The 19,556-nt window shown below is 33.1% G+C and overlaps 3 protein-coding genes across 7 annotated transcripts in view; 1 reads left to right on the top strand and 2 right to left on the bottom strand.

Moving 5' to 3' along the window:
• LOC113404752 (uncharacterized) overlaps nt 1-707 on the bottom strand; it is a 38,558-nt gene extending 37,851 nt beyond the window's left edge. The window contains exon 1 of one of the 3 annotated variants that reach the window (XM_064215714.1): nt 355-707. The gene's annotated coding sequence lies outside the window, so the exon portion shown is untranslated. The remainder of the gene's footprint in view (nt 1-354) is intronic. The other 2 variants (XM_064215713.1, XM_026645753.2) reach the window with 2 other exon arrangements.
• A 7,234-nt stretch (nt 708-7,941) lies between these two features.
• LOC113404765 (E3 ubiquitin-protein ligase SIAH1-like) lies at nt 7,942-9,496 on the top strand. Its single transcript, XM_026645768.2, has one exon. The coding sequence runs from the start codon at nt 8,383-8,385 to the stop codon at nt 9,226-9,228; it is 846 nt and encodes a 281-aa protein (XP_026501553.1). The 5' UTR covers nt 7,942-8,382; the 3' UTR covers nt 9,229-9,496.
• Nucleotides 9,497-10,097: 601 nt separating this feature from the next.
• Nucleotides 10,098-19,182, bottom strand: Rabex-5 (Rabaptin-5-associated exchange factor for Rab5). 3 transcript variants are annotated; one of them, XM_026645761.2, is made up of 11 exons: nt 18,972-19,182; nt 18,494-18,627; nt 16,336-16,509; nt 15,497-15,720; nt 15,084-15,193; nt 14,642-14,808; nt 13,920-14,053; nt 13,275-13,385; nt 12,818-12,928; nt 12,600-12,734; nt 10,098-12,317 (listed from the first exon to the last, which is right to left on the bottom strand). In XM_026645761.2, the coding sequence occupies exons 2-11, from the start codon at nt 18,621-18,623 to the stop codon at nt 11,472-11,474; spliced, it is 2,142 nt and encodes a 713-aa protein (XP_026501546.2). In that variant the 5' UTR covers nt 18,624-18,627; nt 18,972-19,182; the 3' UTR covers nt 10,098-11,471. The 3 variants fall into 3 exon arrangements, with proteins under 3 accessions (XP_026501546.2, XP_026501547.2, XP_026501545.2); XM_026645762.2 differs by having other exon boundaries at nt 18,494-18,623; nt 18,972-19,166; XM_026645760.2 differs by lacking the exon at nt 18,972-19,182 and having other exon boundaries at nt 18,494-18,656.
• Between the last annotated feature and the right edge of the window lie 374 nt (nt 19,183-19,556).

The raw sequence follows: 19,556 nt of genomic DNA, 5'->3' as shown, positions 1-19,556 counted from the left end.
AAACATGTTACTCATTACACTAAAAAGATAAAAAAACACTACTTATATATAAAAAATATATAATTACTTTATCGTACATAGATTATCCAGTGTCTTGGTAATATTCTGATTCAATACAATTACAATAGCACAGATTGTATTCTTGAAACAATTTGCTATTTTATAACAATAGCTCTTACAATAGAGCCCGGATTTTGAATCTACGACCCTCAGAATGCGAAAGACGGAAATGCATTGTTGATTATCATTATAATAAGGTTTTTATTACGAAAAAGTATTTAATATTAGAATTATATTTATTATTTTACATTTTAATGTTAGTAAAAAAATAGCAAACATTAAATTAAAAAATACTTACGTATAATTATTGTTTGTGAATAATAAATCAATCAATCCAAATGGCACTAACACTTTATTTAGAACACAGTCCCCAAATAAATCATAACCGATACTAAAAATGTTAGTTATCAATGTGTCACTCAAATCTAACACGATAATTTTATTTACCTGACTAAACGTATATTTCTATCAAATTTCCCGCTAACTTTCGTTGAGAGCGCGACGCGCGCGATCACGGCCGAGAACACAGACTAAACTAAAATGTTTACTAAATGGTAAAACCTTTTTTGTCGCGTGAACGCAATCGCGCTAACAAGAATAGGCGTTTTTTCATTCACTATTAATTACATAATTAAAAGTATGCTGCCAATTATATAAGTTAAGATTTACATTGTAAAAAAACATAACACAATTATTATTTATGAATAAAAAGATTTTTCATTTTGTTTTCAACAAAAGTCACTTTCTAACACTAAAGTATGTTTAACATTAAATTATTAACAAAAAAAAATTAATACTGTGTTTTTCCTTTTACAACTTTTATCATATTAATGAAAACCGACTATGACAAACATCATCTAAACGCCTGTAAACGTGTACAATGTACATACATGTTTATTTTACACGCAATTTATATGTAACTCTTCTTAGTTGCCAATATTTGAAATTTTTGCCTTCATATTTTATTACATACGACTACGTATATCATAAAGGTTTAATAGTAAAGAAGTAAATTTTTAAGAAGTTACATACTCAATAAAAAATAATTTAAAAATCTAAGTTAACAACAAATATCCATAAACACATTATTAAAATATTAATTAATATAACGAATACAGTAACATTTGTTTTTTTGTCTTGTTTGTGCGAAAATTTAAGAGATGAGATGAGGTAAAGTAGTAGGTATCTCTACTCATGTATAACGTGAAAAACGTAGGCAATGTTTTGTTTAATTAGATTCTATTTGTGAGTAAATTTCACGGCCGGATATGACAAATCACAATAAAGGCATTGTCTCAACACAATTAGATTCTTTGTATTGTACCTAGTCATTTATAGATAATAGAATCATATCTATATATTATTTTGATGTAATAGCAAAAAGCATAATGCATTATGCTTTTTGCTGTGCTGTAGTCGTCGTCGTAGTAATATATATGAAGTGCAAATATATTAAAATATTAAATTAAAAAAAATTACAAAGGGAATATCAAGTTCCGATACTATAAATAGCTCGATCTACTGGTAACAAATGAATACAGTTTAAATGTGTATTGTACACGTTGGTCACTGTCAAAATAACCGAAACATACTAATGAAGCAGTAACAATGTTAGTTTTTTATGTAAGACTCCTAACAGTGTTTAGCGTAACGCTGTGCATACAGTATGTAAGTATTTATGAGTCATAAATTTAACTCTAGTTTCTGTTGTCATTCTATGAAGCACTTTATATTATAGCTTTAAATTAAAAAAAAAAATATGAGATTTTTTTTAAATTATTATCAAGAATACACTTATCATGTCCTCTCTAATACCTTATATTTTTAATTATGATCAAGTCATTAATGATTTCATTGTAATCATTTTTGTACATTTGATGAACTTAATAAATAAAATTTATTGGTATCAATAATCTTTATATCTCCATAAAAAAGGTAATTTCAACTTTAAAAGTCAATTATCAAGTGGAATATTGAAGTAAGTAGGTTTTTAGAAACACTGTTATTTGAGATGGCACATATATTGTGAGTTTTTAATGCATCGAATGCCACAGAGAGTCATTACACTCAAAATCTAAAATATTCTTTATTCAAGTAGGCACCTAAAGGCCCGTTTAAATCGTCATGTTACAGTTTTGAATTAAATGTGAAGCCACCGTTTCGAAAAGTAGATTCTACCGAGAAGAACCGGCCAGAACTCAGTAGTAACTCTTTTCTATCATACTAATTTGTAAGACAGCCAAAGGAACTACCTTAAAAACATATTCAGAAAGAAAGGAAGAAAATTACAATCAAGGCTAATACTTGGTAATTAAATTGTATTTGTATTTTTTTATACGGTTGTAAATAAAATATAAGAGAATGTCTTGCGACTTCAAGCTTGTCGCGTCAATAGTCTTAATTTAAAGGTGATCAAGTTGCAAAGCGGAACTTCTCATATATTAAAATTATAAACTAAAACCTTCTTCGAACAGCGCTACTTCTTCTTGTTCATGAAGAAGTTCAGTTAGGCGTTATAAAAATAAAAAAACAAATCTTAATTAAGTAGTAACATAAACATAATCAGCCTGTGAATTTCCCACTGCTGGGCTAAGGCCTCCTCTCCCGTTGAGGAGAAGGTATGGAGCATATTCCACCACGCTGCTCCAATGCGGGTTGGTGGAATACACATGTGGCAGAATTTCGTTGAAATTAGACACATGCAGGTTTCCTCGCGATGTTTTCCTTCACCGCCGAGCACGAGATGAATTATAAACAAATTAAGCACATGTAAATTCAGTGGTGCCTGCCTGGGTTTGAACCCGAAATCATCGGTTAAGATGCACGCGTTCTAACCACTGGGCCATCTCGGCTCTTAGTAATTAAGTAGTATCGATCAAGATTGGTAATTCCAGCCATACAGTCGTTTTCAAAGAAAAAATCTTTAACGACACGCGTATTACACTGATAATACACCAGTATTTTGCAAAAATATATATTACGAAATCGTTACGCTAATTTAGATATTTTATTAGCATGGTAAATTTTTATTTACATAATAGATAAAACTGTTTCGATAATGTAAAACATTGAATTTTTTCTTTTACAAGGAAACATTGTTCGCAGGTAAAAATATCATTATCTTATCTTTTATAAATTAATTCACTTCACTCATTCATGATTTCCAGTTATAGTTCAAATATAGTAAGTGAAACAATTTTATGACATTTTTAATCTATTTTTTTAAATGTGAAGTACAGCCTGTAAATTTCCCACTGCTGGGCTAAGGCCTCCCCTCCTTTTGAGAAGAAGGTTTGTAGCTCACTTCACCACGCTGCTCCAATGCTGGTTGATAGATACTTCTTGGATGGACGGATATGTTTTTTGCCACATGGAGTTTTTCTGATGTTTTCTTTTACCGTCAAACATGAGATGAATTATAAACAGCAATTAAGAACATGAAAATGCAGTATTGCTGGCTGTTCACTCCACTCATTCACTTATAACCACTGGGCCTCCACGGCTTTTTTAAATACACAAAACAACTTGTAAGCATCCCACGGCAAAAGCCTTCTCTCTTCTTTAATGCGATTATTCCACCACGCCTCTCCAATATAAAATTGTGGATATCCATACATGTAAATAACTATTGGATATGTCAGGTTTCCTTCATCTCCGTGACGCCCAGCGACGAGACGGAGAGGGTACCGCTAGTTTTTTAAAGGGTATTCCGGTATACTGGGCCGCGCTAGGTGTCCTGGGCACTAGCGTGTCACACACACAACCCCAATTTATGTGGGCCAAATGCGTAACGAGTTTTTACAGTGAGAAAAAAAAACCTTTATCTTGACATTATTTCTCCGGGTTTGAACCCACTATTTTCGAATGAAATCACGTATTCTAAAGAATTGAGCTACACACCCGGGCTATTGAATAATCAAGTGATTTATTATCATTTTACGTTATACCTTTTAAAAATTGACAATTTGCTTCTGCAAGATATATACCACAGAGGCATAAAGTCGTATGTATAAATTTTAGATTTTTAATTTTATGACAAATTAGCGACCCGGATTCGCGCCTGTACTATTTATATATATGAATGATATGATATAAATATAATTTATATCATATAGAACTCATGACGTATATTAATACCAGTGAAAAAAAGGTGTGGATAATTAGTTATCGAGATTATCTCCTACATACAAACAAACAAATCTTTAAAATATAAGTCTTGGTCTTAGCTGTCACGATATCCAGGGATATTAAGCAACGACTCGGCGACGGCCGAAGAGGAAATGAGCAATTACTTTTCGAAATTAGAATGTTGACAAAAATAATTTTAAAAGCAGTTGCAACATTCCGAACTAAATTAATAGATTTGTTATCGATAGTCAAATTAAACTCGGATATCTGATCTTTGACTCTTTTAGTGTCGCAAAATATTTATATTTCACGTTATTTTAAAATAAATTAATTTGGTATTAAAGGTACACGTTTCGGTTAATTATGCAACATCTTGTCAATGGAAAACAATGTTTACAATCTTTGCTTACGCATATGAATTCCTAAATTCGCTCGATTGAATGTCAGAAATCTTCATACAACTTTTTATTCTTAAAATGCTAATGTGATACGGATTTTAAAAATAAAAAGGTAAAAACTTCATTATCGAAAAGACATGGTATTTACCATTTAGATATACTGCAAAAGTATGTATGTCATACATACAAACTGTTTGCTTAGAGTAAGGTTACACGAGAGTTGCCAGCGCATAGCGTCGTCGCAACGCTATGATTTAAACGCACTAACCTCACATTTTTTCTATCTAGATTGAGTATCGCACTACGAAAGAACTAAAAAAAAGGAGCCAATTTTATTATCTTTGTGTACGTGAACACTACGATTAACACTCGAAAAACGTCATACTACTTTAATAATATGCGTGTACTTAATGGCCAACTGTTGGCCGCTATTTTTTTTTACACGTTCTCAGCTTTGGCTGTCTATCTAGATATAAATTATCAAATGCATTACCAGTGCCACACGAGCATTGCAGTTTCGCAAGACAATCCGGTAATACGGCTTCGCCGCATTCAGCACGTAGGGTGTGTCATGTCAAAGACTTTTAGGTCTATTGTGAAAGAGAAGAAGCTTATTCTGCAGATTGATATTATTTGTAAGCAGAATAAGTAAAAAATATGGAAAGCTGCTTACGTTTCCTACAATCTTTATTTAATATAATATTTTAAAATATTTTCATGTTATTCCCATAAACTAACAAGAGATTTATTGTTTTTCATTTGGCTACTTTGCTTTATGTTTTTAAATGACAATAATATAGTTTTCCCTTTTTGTTTTAATAAATTATGGAAAAGTAAATATTATAAATCATTCCATTTTTATTACTTTACCTGTGTAGAGGTAAATTAATGGGCAATGTGCTTCTATTAATTTACAAACCGGATAAATTCTTGGTAACAAACAATGGATGCAGCACGAAAGGGATAGTTGTAAATAATAAACACGAATATTCCTAATATTTGTAGATACCTTCTGACATTTATACTTAATAATGCGTCTCGTCGTATGTGTTGTAATTAATGACGACCATGTTGACAGATTAGATTAACTACAGTTTCCACTCACAACATAATACAGAAAAAAACTACAAAAAATAGTGTACCTAAATGCTAGTTTTACGCAAAGAAAAATATTTAAATCAATGGTAACAAACTCGAATTCGACATAGAAGACGCTATTAAACTCATAATATTATTGTTAGGATGTACGCGCATCAAAATAACACTTTACCATAAGTCTGTTTGTCAAATATTTATGATTTCGTCCAATTTCCCTGTGTTTACTTGTCTAAAGAAGATGATTACATTATTATTCTAAGCACCATATACCTACTTCTGTTTCTGAAAATTAAAAGGTTTATTTATGATATATCTCTATTTTTTCGATCTCAATCTAAATAAAAAATAAAGCTACTTAGGTGTATAGAAATAAATAAAAATACAGGCTATATTAAAAAACAAAATTCCTTATTGATTTTGTTTCATAATAATTTTGATTAAAATAGCCAAAAACTCGCTTTTAATGAAAATACAGGGAATATCAACTGATCGTGGATTTACGAAATTATAAATACAAATAAGGCACTTAAATAAGTTGTGCTTGCCCGAGTTTTTAAGCGGTAATCTTCAATTAAGATTTACGGGTTTAGACCAATGGACCATCTCGTAGAATACATGTTTTGAGTGTGTTTAAACTGAACCTCTAGTAGAAAAATTAAGAATGTACTCCTGAAATTTCTTGTATTTACACAGAGGTTAAAGAGTCAGCATAAAAATCAAAATATCTCGCTGGGTTTGCTTAGTTTGGGTGTCCCAGAAGTATCAAGTCTGTTCTATTCATTTTTTACATATTTAACTTGCTTTATCTTATAGGGAAGAAGCGTATTCACGTTATTTGATGATGATAACCAATGCAATAGCTGACGTAGTACATGGTTTTATATAAATAATCTAATTTTATTCAATAAGAAAACAAAAGTAGTAGTCACAGCATAATGTCATACGTATCATACTCATACTAGAACACCCGCCCCACTCCTAGTAAACTAGTTCAGGAATAAATTAAAAGAAATAAAAATATTAACTTCTCTATACTCTATTCCAACCATAACAAGAAAAAAGCTAAATAAAGAACATTTGACAGCAAACTGTCGCGACATCATTGGTCGAGAGCTTGATTAATCTATGATATTCACTATAGATTTGCGAAAAAATAGCGTTTAGGACGTCGACGAAACTGCTATCGGAATTTTGGAAGTAAAATGAAAGTGGAAATAAGTAGTTAAGTGCAATAGTGTAGTATTAGAAATAAAGATATATTAGTCATAAACTCTTAGTAATACAAAATATCGCTGTGTTATTAGCAAATCACATGAAATACGTAAATCAAAGGATTGTTTATCTGTTCTCCTACTTCCATCGGAATAGGCTATATACATTTTTTATACTTTTATGTACGTTCGAAAACATATTATCGAATTTGTTAGAAATTTTAATACCTATTACATGATAATTTTTCATGAATTCCTATTTATTGTTGTTTTTTTTTAATTATTTTGTTGTTATTTGTTATCACGTTTAGAGATTGACATTCATATTTTAATTTGTTCCTTTTTTCTGATTTAGACATATAGTAAGCATTGATAAATAATTTAATGATGGTCAATAATAAATAAATACAAAGAACAAACACAAACCTATTTAGACCATTGCGGTTAGAGCCTAATTTTTAGAGGTTTCGAAGGTTGTCCGAAAGATGAAATTGCCTGTATTGGTAAAATTCATTAAAATGTAAAGAAATGTTTTCCACATAAACAAAAGGCATTGTATAATTATTATTAGTGTTTGGAATTTAATAAGTTAATAATTTTTATTAGTAAAATAATTTCTCTCATATTAAAAATTGGAAACTTAGAAAGACGACTTAGGGTAATTACATTTGCTAATATTAAATAAAATAATTATAAAGATTTAAAATAAATAGTTATTACTTTATTTAATCTACTATTTATATTTAATGTTAGATAATAAATGCGATTTACTAGAGGAGTAGGATTGAAAAATATATATTTTAATAAATTATTGTACATAATTTCTAATATTTATAAAGTAATGAATTTCACGTATTGTATAAGGGCTATACATAACTGCATACAAAATTCTCAATTTGAAAATTAATATTACTGTCTCTTTTTATCTACACGCAACTGAATGTTTAGGATTTTTAAATTACTCCTTGGTCTTTGCCAACATTCGCGAAAATCTTGCCACACTTGCGTTTTTGTCAAAATGCCACATGTGAGGAGTAGAATTATGGCAACATAGTTGTTAATGTTGTTATCTGTCAGTTGTTTTCGATTGGTCAAGTCGTCATTGAATGAATTGGAACTTGAGTACGACGAATATCATCCTTTTGTAGTGAAATAGAACATTCGTAATATTTTTTTATTGATTTCTACTATGTAGTTACCTAAATTTATCCTACGCAAACGAAATACTCTAAATATCGACTACATAGATTTTAACATTAATCACTTAATGCTAAGGCCAAAACTTTACCGATAAAAAATAAAACATTGGCCTCCGGAGCTGTGATGGAAACTAACTTTAACAATTCAAGCAGACGGAAAAAGTCTACGGTGGAAGGTTACAAATGATATAAGTAATTAGCGTTCGGCGGTTATTTCAGAAAAATTGTTAATTAATCACGATTGTGTTGATCACCGATCGACGGATTTTATGTGCGCGTGACGGTGACATGAGCACAAATAACAAGAGGCGCGGAGCTAGCGGTTCCAGTTGTGCTGTTCCTGGGGTACCCGCGCTTGTCAACGTACCGACCGCGATGTCTGCCGATTTAGCCTCGCTTTTTGAATGCCCAGTGTGTTTTGATTATGTCTTACCACCTATTTTGCAATGCCAGAGCGGGCACCTCGTGTGCTCCAGTTGTCGACCCAAGCTGTCTTGCTGCCCGACATGCCGCGGCCCTCTCGGCAACATACGCAATCTCGCGATGGAGAAGGTTGCTAGTAATGTAATGTTTCCTTGCAAACATTCCAACACAGGTTGCACAGTAACATTGGTACACACAGAAAAAGCGGATCATGAAGAAGCTTGTGAATTTAGACCCTATTCCTGTCCTTGTCCCGGAGCATCGTGTAAATGGCAAGGAGGCCTAGATCAAGTCATGCCACATCTTATGATGTCTCATAAAAGTATAACAACATTACAGGGTGAAGATATAGTGTTCTTGGCGACTGACATCAACCTGCCTGGAGCAGTGGATTGGGTCATGATGCAGTCTTGTTTTAACCACCACTTTATGTTAGTACTTGAAAAACAGGAGAAGTTTGATGGTCATCAACAGTTTTTTGCCATCGTCCAACTTATAGGTTCACGTAAAGAAGCTGAAAATTTTGCATATAGGCTAGAACTCAATGGCCACAGACGTAGACTGACATGGGAAGCAATGCCTCGCTCTATACATGAAGGAGTTTCATCAGCCATTATGAACTCAGACTGCCTCGTATTTGACACGTCCCTTGCACAATTGTTTGCAGATAACGGAAACCTCGGGATCAATGTCACAATATCTATTGCATAATCAAACATTGCCATGTTTTAACAATAGTTGTAACACTCAACTTTTTATTCGAGTGTTAAGTTTAATTTAATTAATTTTCATGCCAATGAAAAGATACCAGAACTAAAACAAAACTATAGATAGAATGTATTATATTAATAATAATAGCAATAATATACAAGTGAATTTAATATTTTTGTGAAAACCACAAAAAAAGTTGCTGACGTGTTTTGTATCGAATTGTTTAATCATATAAATTATAATCAATGTAAAAATGAGCCAAAAATTTTTTTCATTTTTATTTTTATAAATGTGTGTTCAACTTTAGAGTAAGTAGTGTAAAGGTAATCCTTGAGTGATAACTTTCTAAATTATCTAACACTAATGAACATCAGCATATTCAAGATTAGACAGACAAGACATACCCTTCGGAGGATCTGGAAAACCTCAGAATGATATTCGTAAAAAGTTTTGCTAATTCTTTGGCAGTTAAATGAATTTGATTTCATTGTCCTAGTAGGGTCATGCCCAAAACGGCTCCTGCTCAACTAAATCCATGAAAGTGAAAGGATTTAAACATCATAAAACTCTTTTATGTTATTCCAAACAATGAACAAATTTGTAAGAAGATTATATTATTTGTATATATGAGTGAAAATGCATAGAAAAATATTTAAAATTTTCTTGAGTTAATCAAGTACTGGAATCAAAGATCACTTATTAATGGACACTGATACAAGGGATATACTCGGGATAGACAACTGAGATGTGATGTGATTCACACCAATGTTATAATTGTATTTAAGTAAAATTATTCAATATATTTTTGTAACATCTAACAGAAATGTGATGATTGTGCATCTAATTTGATGCAGTTTATAGAACTATGATAATATTAATTTCTTTATTGAAAATATAAATTGAATGACTTGTGAGTAATAAACCAAATAGTAATTCAAAATTATAATGTGTACTCTTGAATTCTCTCTGACATTACCAAGTTTCGAAAATGATTTCTTTTTGTAATGCATGCTCGTAACAAAGTGCACATTTACATACTTTTCTTAAGAATAACCATGTTCTTGTTTAGCCGACTCTTGGTTAAACATATTATAAGTTTTTATTTTAATATTGTTTTATTATTTATGCAAAATTCATGTTACTTAATTGTAGATATATTTACTCTCAAGTAAAGTTATGTCACTTTGAACATAGTGGCATTCGATTTCATTAGAATACTTCTTTATGATTTAAACTTTTTTTTACATTAGATAAAGCCTTATAAAAGATTCTGGTTGAATAAAAATTTTTGTAATGTACAAACTGTTGTTTTAATTTCAAATTCAATGACAACAAAAAACAGATGCATTGATTGTTTATTAGACAACAAGCAATGTTTATATCTTTAGAAACATGATAAGAATGTAACTCATGTTAATGGAGTCAATTCTGTTGGATAAAATCTATAAAATTAATGTAATTGATATAGTAAGATGCTTAGTGTGTTTTCAACTCCACAAATTAGCATAGATATTGTATCTTTAATCCTGACAATTAATTAAAAACTGTATAACAGAATTGGCACCAAAATAGTTAATTAAAACACGAGCCTTACAGTAGTCTGACATATCACCTTCATAAGCAACATTGACATTATGTCGACCAACCAAAGTCCAACACAATGCGCACTCATTGGTTAAATCAAATAGCGCGCGCGTCCCCGACTTCCTCTTAGACACTTCCGTTCCTTTTCACGATATCACTCTTACATACAGGAAATTGAGCGGGGAGGTGTTACACAGAAAATCTTTGTTTATATTCCCCATAATCCATTATTTCCTGGGGGTAAAGCTATCACATAATCTAGTTAGACTGAATTTGACGGACAGCACTGATGTGAATCAGTCGAAACTTCGAATAAAATAAAAGGAAACAAGAAAACTCCAGTAAAGTATAAATTTCTGCATAACATTTCCGCACAGACAATATTAATGAGAAATATTATTGGCCTCTGCATTCATAATGAAAATAAGGTACTATAAACATTTATTTTGCACGAAAAACAAAATTGAAGAAAAAAATAGACTTAATAATTGTATTAGATGTATATATAATGATTGTATCACTTTCTAGTGGCAATACATTGATGATATTCTTACTCGATAATTTAACCTATAAATAAATAACATTTACAACAAGAGTAAGTTATATGGAAACAAAATTACAATTAATTTACATAAAATGACAAAAAAATACAAAACTATTCACCTTGTTTGCGGCTGCAGAGGTGATGGAAGGAGGCAGGCGGAAGTAGGGGAACCAGAGTCATCTAAAATAGACGCTTCTTTTTGCACAGGACTGAACGGGTCCCCGGGCTCTTCAGCCGCTGCTGGCGTACAAGAATCCTGCGTTCTGTGCACAACTTCAAATGCCTCTGATGTTTCATTTGATTTCGAATCAATCAAACTAAATTCGTCGAACTTCTCCAAAACATTCTTATATGAACTTTGGCTTGTCTGTGGCTGGAACGGGTCAAATACTGGTTCTTTCTTAATCCCGTCTGGACTGAATGGGTCTTTCGGTTCTTTGGGTGTGTCCTCTGCCAAGCTGTTATCACCGCTGAAATCGGACAAATCGATATCATAATTTATGTTACTTAATCCCGGTGCTAAGTGGTCGGACCCGAAATCATCTGGAGTCATCAATTCATCTATAGATCTTGAGTCGAAAGGAGTGAATCCAAGCGGTGATGGTGTGAGGAGTTCGAAAGAACCAGTCTGCTTCAGTTCCCACGGCTGGTTTTGCGGCGATTTTGGCGGTGATGGTTTCTCCAGTGATTGAAAGTCGATAATATTCTGTGTGATCTTTTCATCGGTCGTCCTGTCGAAGGTGACTGTGACGGGTTCTTCGACGGGCATTATTTCTGGAAGCTTTATCTGTGGAATGTCTTCGGACGGTTTCATCGGCGCGGGAGTGTCCACCGGTGTTTCGAGGTCGATCAAGGGGATACTCGAATTCCGGAGTGAACTGAGTCGCAGCGGTTCCCGACGCGGTTTAATCTCCAGAGGTGTGTTGGCTAACACGTCGTTAACTTTAAACGCTATTTCTTTCTGCAAAATTTAACGATATTTTTTTAAGTCTTTACCTTAATTTCAATCGACGCTCGAAACAGATAACCCTATAATAAGTAAGTATGGGCTATATTAATAAAAAAATAATATTGATATCTACAAGAAAATTGTGGGTAACGTTTAGTACATACATTTGTAGTGCGTTCGTTATATATATATATATATACTATAATATCGTTCTGCTCGCATTAGTTCGCACAGTCAGAAGCAAGATTCGCCAGCACGCGTAATGCGAGGCAGCGGTCGCAGCGGATTGAGTACCTCGAAGCTGTCGGCGTTGGCGGCCAGCAGGTCGGCCTCGGCGCGCAGCGTCGCCACGTCGGCGAGCAGCGCGCGCGCGGCGGCGCGCTGCTCGGCCGCCTCGCGCGCGGCGCCGCACAGCGACAGCGCCGCCGCCTGCCGCGGGACTCGATTACTGTCACCTCCATCGTCGTTAACACGCTCGACGGTCGTTTCCGCCGTATAAGAATACTACTCACCCACGTGCTGCCGCCGATCGAAGCGGGCATCGCCATGTAGCAATCGAATTCTTTTTTATCCATATTAAGAGATTCAGCTGTTAAATTTTCTATGAATGAAACCGCGCAACACTGCAAGTAAAACGAAATCAGAAATGATTCATACAAACACATTCATATAAATCAATATAAACATTATACAAAAAAATTGTCTATAAACATTTGTTAACCTTGGAAACTGCAGAATTCTTGGATAATCTATGGTATCTATTATGATTTTGTGACGAAAAAATAACTGAATATCGACGAAGTTATTACGAAAACTTCGAAAGTAAAATTAGAGATAAGTAGATAAAATTAATAGTGAATATTTGCTATGTAAACAGTATGGAAATCAAGAACCGTTTGTAGTACATAATATAGCATTAACATATATGTATATCTAAAGTGTCAACAGATTATATATGCATCGAGTCACCAGGTTCGTGAAGTAGTACCCTCCCTCGCCGGTCATCAGCCGCTGCGCGTTGCAGAAGCGAGTCACAAAGTTGATGTTGCTGACGAGACGCGGTGGATTCGCTTTCAGTACCTTTGAAATATACATAAATATATACATCATCCACTCTGGTGGTAGACATGCAGTTTTCTGAGAAGGTACCACCATCTCACAAGCTGTTCTACCTCTACTCTAAATACGGTGTAATATTTTATTTGTATGAGTCGGTAAAATATGTTCGAACATTAATAAACTTATCTTTATCAAAAAAATTACTATTTTGACTTGTATATAAAAGAGGGTTATGTTAATATTATTCCGTTGTATTTTCTGATGACATTTAGGAGATCTTTCTATTGTTAACCTCCATCACTGTGAAGCCGAGACAGGCAGCTTTTTGTATCGCCAGGAGCTGATTCAGATTTTCTGAGAATAAATGGTTTTGTTCTCTTCGTGTTATTTTAAGTACTGATAAACTTTATCAATGCCTTAATGAGAATCTGGAAGGTTATTGCGAAACAATACTTTTGATCTAATGTATATATTTTTTAATTCATCTCAGAGAGGTATACAATCGGCCGGCGTGCGTGCGTGCGTGCGTGTGCGCGCGTGAGTGCGGGTACTGACGGTGAAGATGAGCGCGGGCAGCAGGTCGTCGGCCGAGGCGGAGGCGCCGCACAGCGCCAGCACGTGCCTGCAGGCGCGCCGCACCCGCGACAGCTTCCCGCCCGGGCCCGCCGCTCCGTCCACCGCCAGCAGCTCTGCGGACAATGTGCTCCTGCACTGTACTTCCTCGGTTAGGATCGATTCAGTCCCCTACAACATTTAAGAACATTTTTGGAACTATTTCGAGGGACAAAATACTTTATGATCCCACTGTTTATTAAGAATGTGATCAATAACCGTTCATAAGGTTTATGCCCGTTAATTTGGAGAGGTATAGAATGTTCTATAGGTAAAGCAGTTTAAGTAGCAGCAATATAAGCATATTTTTAGGAAAATTGCTCTAATATTTTTTTTTGTTCTATGATTTTGAATTTTTTACAAATATTGTTTAAGATTGTCCAATTCAAATTGTACCTATTATATTTATTTATTTTGTATAATTATGACATTATTAGTGTTTGTGTTGTAAATTCTTGTTATAATCAAATATTTTAAAACAATGTTGCCATTATTATAATATATTTTTATCCTAAATAAGTTTAAATTTTGAATAAAATATTTTTATTTAAAAATAAATATTGGAAAAGCTTAATACAACACATTTAACAACTTTTTTATCTTGATTCTCTTATTCACAACAAATGCTGCTTTCAACATAATAAAATCCGTCCAGTGATACTCACCACTGATAGCCTTGTACAACAGTTGGCTGCAGGCGCTGTCGGTACGGTCCAACTTACATTCCAGGTGCTTCTCGCCCACCCAGCTAAGCTGCTGGATGCGCTCCGACATGGCGCGGTCCAGGCGCTCGTCCTCTGTACCGATCGGAGAGAACACCACGCCTGGCAGGCTGGAATGTCCAATATATCACATTATTCATATCCCAACTAATATATTAAAAGCCAAAGTTAGTTTGTTTGTTTGCTTGCATTCACGTTCCAAATGCTCAACCGAACATCATCACATTTTGCATCCGCGCTATCAGAGGTACAGTAAAGGTCATAGAGTACCTAATACCGCCCCCCCCCCTCACATGCGGACAGAAACTATACCATAAATAATTCAAAATTAAAACATTAGTTCAACTCATTAGTATTAAAAGCATTAATCTCAATCAAAACTTACTCGTGTAGGTAAGTCATGGCGTGCTTCTCCACGAAATCGATCAGCAGTTCCTTTATCTCCGACTCTGCGTTCGCAAAATGCGGCGACGTATCCATGTACTTCATGAAGTGCTGTTCGACGAATTAAACTAATATTATAAACGGGTACGATAACGTTTTGTTCGCTTTTTGCTAATTAACATAATTTAAAACTAACTTGTACTAATAATTAATTATTTCTATCGAAGCTAATTTAATGTATTTCAGCAATTAATATATACCAAAAATACATAACAGGATAATGAACAAAGTAATAAAAAAGTATCGAGTTTGTCGAAGTCGAAATATACAAAAAAATATTTTCTGCATTAGATGGATCCAGTGTTTCGTTTGCCTTCTGCTTATAGATGGCGAAAGTAAATAAATTGTTTCTACCTGGTAATGTCTCTGCACCCTCTCCGACAGTTCGTCCACGGTCATCACATTGGAACACTTGATGACGTCCATGATGAAGCTATGCACGAAGACCCTCGCGTCGCGGTCGACTTGGGGGGGCAGGTTCGTGAATCGGACCCGAAACTCACGTTTCATACCCTCATTAATCAATGCGGGTATTTTGAATTCCGGCGGCTTGCGCTCCGGTGTGTGGTCATGTTCGTCTATGGACGCATAATTACTATGTTAATGCCAATAGAACAAACGAACCAACTGATGACATATGGTCAACTAAATTAAAAAAAAATACCATAAACGACTCCTAACGCTGTCCAAAGTATATCTAAAGTGACATATCACCTGTGCCGGTAGTTACATTGGCTTTTTAGTTTTATCTGTAAATAATCCTCGACAATTTACGTGCCACCGCGTATATGTGATGGTACTATGCTAGAAACCTTCACACAATATCTGAATCGAACTATACTTGTTCAACCTAAACTATCTCTGATGACGATGTCGTCCTAACCGACTCCACGGCGGACAATCTCAGAGGAGACCAGCTACACAAGACACATTATAGTACACAAGTGTGGACAGACACAGGTGCACTCTCTATTCTCACATTCTCATAATTCGATGGAATGGAAAGAACAGGCGCAGGACCAACGGCTTTACTTGCTTTCCGAGGCACGGAAGTGTGCACAATTTTAGCTTCCGAAGTCCAGGCTGTTACTGATCATTTTTCGGAAAATAAACGACACAACCTGAACTCGGGACCTCGGAATCTACGGCCTTATATCTAACCACTCTATACAATTATTAAGATAAATACTTACCGGTGCTACTCTTTTTGAATACGCTAAATTTTAACAAATTAGCCTTTTTAAGAGTTTCGCTTTGCCTTAGACGTTTTTCTTCGAATTTTGAAAAGGACGAGTGCGAGGCGAGCTTTATACCGCGCTCAGGCTTCTTCTGTTCCGGCTTTGGCAGAGTCGCTGATGATGCTTTCTCTGAAAAAACACGTCTAATTTAAAAATAAATACACATTGAATCAAAATTTAAATGCAGAATAATTTAAATCATCAAATAAGGCCAACTGACGTTTTTTAATTGAATAATTCAAAATGGAAGCATTACACTAACTGATTGTAAAATAAAAACTACCCTGACCTGAGAAGAACCGGCGATAGAAACCGATTTATTTGTGCCTGATTGTAGTTGTTACATATATGTATATGTAATATAATGCAATATCAATGAAATAAATATTCCCTTGAACACAAATATTATCCAAAGTATTTTAAGAGTTCATGATAAATAAATGAATAGCACTTAAAATATGAAGTGTTGCATGTCCAATTATATTTAAGATCAAGACATTTTGAGCACATACTCAAATATCTCATATTATGAATACATTTATGTATCTATATATACATAACAATTGTTAATACAAGTATACTAACTGTATCAATTGTATATCACATCTTTAAAGCCAGGCTACATGATGTATATTAACCACCATGTACACAATGGTTTATAATCAAATTTCATTTATTAGTACAAAATGAAGTAAAATGATGTTTGACAAATATAGTATAGTCTAATGAAATTTGATCTTTCTGCTACTTTTTTTTTTTTTATAACATTGATTGATGATTGGGCAAATGACCCATTGATCATCACCACAAATCTGATATAGATTTTTAAATGCAGTTATGCCAGATATTCATCTGGGTGGGTTTTATAATATATAAGCAACAAAACAAAGTGTAAGAACCCCTAGTAGTACCCCTGGTACTACTGGTGCAATGTACCAAAAAATATTTTTTAGATGAAAAACAAATGTAACATTAATAATCAAAGCCCCCTTTTGTAAGGACCATAGGAATTTATTTATCCAAACATAGGTGCAACTTTAACTCAAGTTATTGCCAATTATTAGAAATAAAATTATATATCTAAAAACAATATAAATAATTTGTGATAAATATTTATTACTCATAAATTTCAATAATTAACAAGTGAACTTAATCTATATAAATATAAATGATTAATTGATTTCAACTATTAATTTAACATTATGATAATATAAATGGAACTCAAGGATGATCACGATCAATCATATTGATAATTCATGTACTGTACATAATGTCTGAAACTTCAACAATATGATAATTTGATTCCAGGATGTAGATAATTAATATATTAAAAAAAAAACAAACAAAACAAAATACTTTAATTTTGCCAGTCTATATTTAAAAATTACAATACCCTATGGCAACACAGAAAATACCTTTCATAATAATTCTGGAAGTAGGGAAAATGTTATCGTCTTTCTATCAGGTGTATATTTTCCTGTTAAAAAGCCTATAGTTGACCTGCCATATAATTTTAAATATATTTTATTTATGTCAAAACATTATATATAGATTATTTTACCATTATTATTGGAGCCAACAAAGATGATTTTATGGTATTTTTTTAATTATGGCCAAGGTAACAAGTATGGAGGATGGAGGATGAAAGGATGAAAGGATGTAAGGGACATGAGAATAATTCAATAACAAACAATAGAGGAGTATTGAAGAACCTCCAATAGATTGGGACACACGCCAGTGAAAGGAAGAAGCTCTAATGGTTTTGGACATATTTCAAATGTTCATGAATAAACCTCAGATTTAAAAAGTTATATAAATATAACCGGAGATTAAATTCAATGTTTATATTCATATTTCCTAATTTCAACAGTATTTGTAAATATATTAAACTGTTTTTTGTTTTTTTTAAAGTTAAAAAATAAAAAAAATATATTTACAAGTGATCATAATTTGAATAATAACTTTTTAAATTAATATAGTCTACATCAATTGTAGAGACTGAGGAAAAATTTTAAAATTAAAAAAATAATATAATACTTTACATAAAAAGATATACTTATCTAAGATTGTATGAATTAAATATAATTATGTATTCTCTATATTATTGTTTTACCTGCTCTCCTCTGTCGCTGAAGTAGTTCTCGGTGACATTTAGAACAGTAGCCTTGCCACTGAGGATTCCCGAAATAATCACAGCCATTTTTGCACTTCAAGTCGCTTTGGTCTATCCGGAGAGACGGCATCTTACTAGCAAATATCATATACTTATAAGATCTTTGAAGATTATGACCATACCACATTTTATATAAATGAATACAACAAAAAATATCAAGTTAATTTTAATACACGACACTCAAAAATTCTGCCATAAAGCGACTCAATCAAAATATCAGCCCATTTTTGTCGAAAGTAATAATTAAAACAAATTCCACTTTCGGCGTGTGAGTTATATTTCATCGCAATTTTACGGCAGTAACGGTGGCCGTTGAACGTCGTTATATAGGCTATTCTTATCGTAAATGTACTTGAACGAGTCTACGATAACTATTGTAAGCTGAATACAAGTAAACGATTTGTACGTGATCACTCACCTCTACAAAATAAACGGCTTACAAATGTTATATCCTTGATTATGTAATAATTAAATACCTTGAAATTAATTTAGATGTACTTGTAACAAAAATAAATAAATAAAATTCAAGAAGAAAACTTTCCATCTGTCAAACGGCACAACAGTCATTGCAAAATAATATATTTTTCATATTATGACATACTGACAGTTCGTAATACGCAGAATGTTTTAATAGAGTTGACAATCGCTATAACCGTTAACCGATACAATCTTGAAATCAACAATAGTTTCTACATCGATAACTCCTATCGATATTTTTTCACGGTCAACTACAGGTTGTTTCGATACAACTATATACACTATTTTCGTTATGCCAATGATATGCTACAGGCATACTTAAATATCCCCATAATAATAGTTATTGTTTAAATTTGTTATTTTATCTTATATTTCATGTTTCATGTTCAACCTGGAAGGTCACTAATCTTGTTTATATAATAAAAGTTATACACATTTAAAATTTATATATAACCGATATTACACGTGAATAACTGTTATTAATATTTCAACAATAATTTTATTTAAAAAAAAAAGGAAAATCATT

This window comes from Vanessa tameamea, chromosome 8 (genome assembly GCF_037043105.1).
Source record: "Vanessa tameamea isolate UH-Manoa-2023 chromosome 8, ilVanTame1 primary haplotype, whole genome shotgun sequence".
Classification (NCBI taxonomy): Eukaryota; Metazoa; Arthropoda; class Insecta; order Lepidoptera; family Nymphalidae; genus Vanessa; species Vanessa tameamea.
This window is presented reverse-complemented; position numbering and strand designations above follow the sequence as displayed.

Excerpts from the sequence above, each read along its gene's own strand:
- Rabex-5 (XM_026645760.2), bottom strand. The coding sequence starts at position 18,641 with ATGATATTTGCTAGTAAGATGCCGTCTCTCCGGATAGACCAAAGCGAC. Across the intron at positions 12,929-13,274 it reads GGTACTACTTCACGAACCTG|TGTTGCGCGGTTTCATTCAT; the intron begins GTGACTCGATGC and ends TTTTACTTGCAG. Across the intron at positions 12,735-12,817 it reads CGATCGGCGGCAGCACGTGG|GCGGCGGCGCTGTCGCTGTG; the intron begins GTGAGTAGTATT and ends GTCCCGCGGCAG.
- LOC113404765 (XM_026645768.2), top strand. The coding sequence starts at position 8,383 with ATGAGCACAAATAACAAGAGGCGCGGAGCTAGCGGTTCCAGTTGTGCT.